This window comes from Triticum dicoccoides, chromosome 1A, assembly GCF_002162155.2.
Source record: "Triticum dicoccoides isolate Atlit2015 ecotype Zavitan chromosome 1A, WEW_v2.0, whole genome shotgun sequence".
Taxonomy (NCBI): domain Eukaryota; kingdom Viridiplantae; phylum Streptophyta; class Magnoliopsida; order Poales; family Poaceae; genus Triticum; species Triticum dicoccoides.
This window is the reverse complement of record NC_041380.1, coordinates 590176034-590178659: the sequence shown is the minus strand read 5'-3', so window position 1 is coordinate 590178659 and position 2626 is coordinate 590176034. Positions and strand designations below refer to the sequence as shown.

Sequence of the window (2626 nt, the reverse complement as noted above, 5' to 3'; positions counted from 1 at the left end):
AACAAAACAAGACATTTGATTCGTTAGACTTTTAAAGCTACCACTGTTGGGTTTTTCTCTTCAAAGCTTATGAATTGAACTTTGCACGCACTGTGCATGTACAAGCGTACTAGTATGTTTATGTTTTGGTTGTTTCTTAGATTGGATGAAGTATGATCATTTTGTCAAAAATTGTGTTAAAATGTGGTTGGAAGAAATAACAAAAGATTTTTTTAGGGGATTAAGTTTTAGGGGAAGGATGAGGCGCACAAAAGTTTAGTCTCTCAAATCTTAGGGGTTGAAGAATTGGGGAAAATTTAGGGGATTAAGGAAAAGGCAAGGGCGAGATGCTTTAAGAGAACCATCTACTTAGAAATGAAGGGATTAGTATTTCACCTCATCCGTTTTCTAACTTCTGCTTTCCATTGTTTTCTAGTATAAATCTTTTCATGCAGAAATGACCATTTTGCCCACCATCTCATGACCACACTAACCGGTTGTGCTTTCTTGGATTAACATTATAGGTAAGGCACACCCCAGCAGTAGGGATGTGTCAACAAGTGAAGAATGCCAATGATAAGTACATAGTAGGTGCTCATTTCCAGCAAGAATCCAATCCCAGCTTCCCAAAAATGCCGCTGATCCCCTAAACTAAACTAGTTTCTGACAATAGTGGGAGATGCAACAATGTGGTGCTGGAATCTGAAGCAGCATCAGGCTGACGCTGATTCACATCATGCCCTGATTCCACCGCCGTTCGTCTATGCGTTTCCAGAGTTACTGCTTCGGCGAGGTGGCAACGTCATCCACGGGGGCTTTGGAGCCTGTAGCCGGCTCTGCCGTCAGCATCAAGTCCCCGTAACCGGAGCTATTGTCTAATTCCGTGGCCTGGCTGGTGCTATCGGTTCGAACTCCTGACGACAATTCGCTTGGGTCGCTTGAGAGCACTTTCAGGTCCCAACCGGAACTTTGTTGGCCTTGCTTCTCCCATGGCTGTTCAACAAGCAACAGAAATGTGAGCCAACCATAGTTCTGAAGCAAGTCAGAGGGCATCATGAAGACACTCTAAAAGTTATACTCATCATCAAATTGATTAGCCTATAATTTCAAGTGCAAACCTTGGGCTTGGGTGCCATACTGGGTTTCGAGATTGGCTGATCAGGGTTTGGTGGCTCATCATTAATATCCTATATCACAAAACAATAGGGTTACAGAGTCCTCTTGCTGAAGCAATAATACTAGGGAGACAAATAGAAATTTAGAATACCTGGATATCATCTGGCCGCTCTCCCCTCTGTATCATTTCCATGACCTGTCAAGTGTTAAGTCCAATATGATAGTTTAGAGACAACTTCCGGTTCATATTCAGACTGAACTAAGTTGCTCATATGCTAGCATGAGTTTGTAAGAAAAAAATTGACGCTCAAGATAGCGAACCTCCATATATGATTTTGGGTGCCGGGGCACCACAGGGGTTACAGTTTCAGGATCAGGACTTCCTACAAAATTAAAGTAGGAATGTCAGAAAAAAGAATGTTTTGATGAAGCCATTTAGAGCAGTGCTGAACTGAAGATACAACTGAAAGGGGAAGTTGATATGGAACCCCCATTTACTTATACAGAAAAACAAACCGAAAAGCTATCAATAATCTTGACAGGATCCACGGTGACATCAAATTAGAACTAAACCCGGAGGCCTTAGAATCACTAGTAAACTGACTGTTCTCACATACCTTGAGATTCACACATATTTGAGTTTGTAGAGTTTGAAGGTGGGCTCTGCAAATTACAAAAGTGACGTTAATGAAAACAGCAAGTTGAGAATAACCAGGGACAAGTAGATGGTGAAAGAAAAAAAACTTACAAGTAAACGACGAAATGCTTCTTCAATTTCGTCCACGGTGAGCCCTTTATTTTCCAGGAAGGAACGCCTCTGGACATCGGAAGATGCCACGACTTTGGGGTGACTCAGAAAACTAATGGCACTCTGGACCAGTTCCTCCCTCACCGGTTCAGAGGTCACAACAGCCGCTTCTCCTTTCATCTCCTCCTGCTCTTTCGTGTCTTGCGAAGTAGTACTCCCATGAGCAGCAGCTTCTGAGCTACCTAAAGTGAGGGCAAACTTAGTTTCAATACTCAGCTTGATTTCTCCGCCGATCATGATGAAACACCGGCAGAGGCAAAAATGTATACGGTAATGTGGCAGCACACACAGTGTACGACGGTCACTCGGTATATTACGAGGGTATCTACGCACAAGAATGAATGCTAACCTAAGTTAGTCTGCGCGCCAGTTTGAACAGGGATGTCTGAACGAAATCATGAATTGTTCTGAACAATACTGAATAGTTCAAAACGATTAGACTAATCAGGTGGATGCATGGGCAACCAGACCAGCAGAAGCCGATAGCCAGAGCCATGGCGCCCCCTGCTCTGTCGCCACAGATCGATCGTACCAACCTAACACTACCATAGTAGCCCCGTCACTGGTCTGTCGCCGGCTCGCCGCAGCAACGAGAACTCGGAGGATCAATGGACGAATTAGTACTACCATGAGCAGCTTCTGAGCTGACCAAGCAGCCAGTGCGAATTCTAGCTGCGGCGGCATGCCAGCACTCAGCAGCAACCGGCGGCGGAACCAAGCGAG

At 44.5% G+C, this 2626-nt stretch overlaps 1 protein-coding gene across 2 annotated transcripts in view; it reads right to left on the bottom strand.

Annotated features, from left to right (window-relative positions):
• Nucleotides 1-460: 460 nt before the first annotated feature.
• The window catches only part of LOC119293396 (peroxisomal membrane protein PEX14-like), a 2605-nt gene continuing 439 nt past the window's right edge, over nucleotides 461-2626 (bottom strand). The window contains exons 2-7 of one of the 2 annotated variants that reach the window (XM_037571889.1): nucleotides 1844-2085; nucleotides 1713-1758; nucleotides 1417-1478; nucleotides 1247-1291; nucleotides 1098-1166; nucleotides 461-972 (exon numbers count right to left, since the gene is read on the bottom strand). In XM_037571889.1, the coding sequence (XP_037427786.1) occupies nucleotides 757-972; nucleotides 1098-1166; nucleotides 1247-1291; nucleotides 1417-1478; nucleotides 1713-1758; nucleotides 1844-2085 (680 nt within the window). In that variant the 3' untranslated portion in view covers nucleotides 461-756. The remainder of the gene's footprint in view (nucleotides 973-1097; nucleotides 1167-1246; nucleotides 1292-1416; nucleotides 1479-1712; nucleotides 1759-1843; nucleotides 2086-2626) is intronic. The other variant, XM_037571896.1, reaches the window with a different exon arrangement.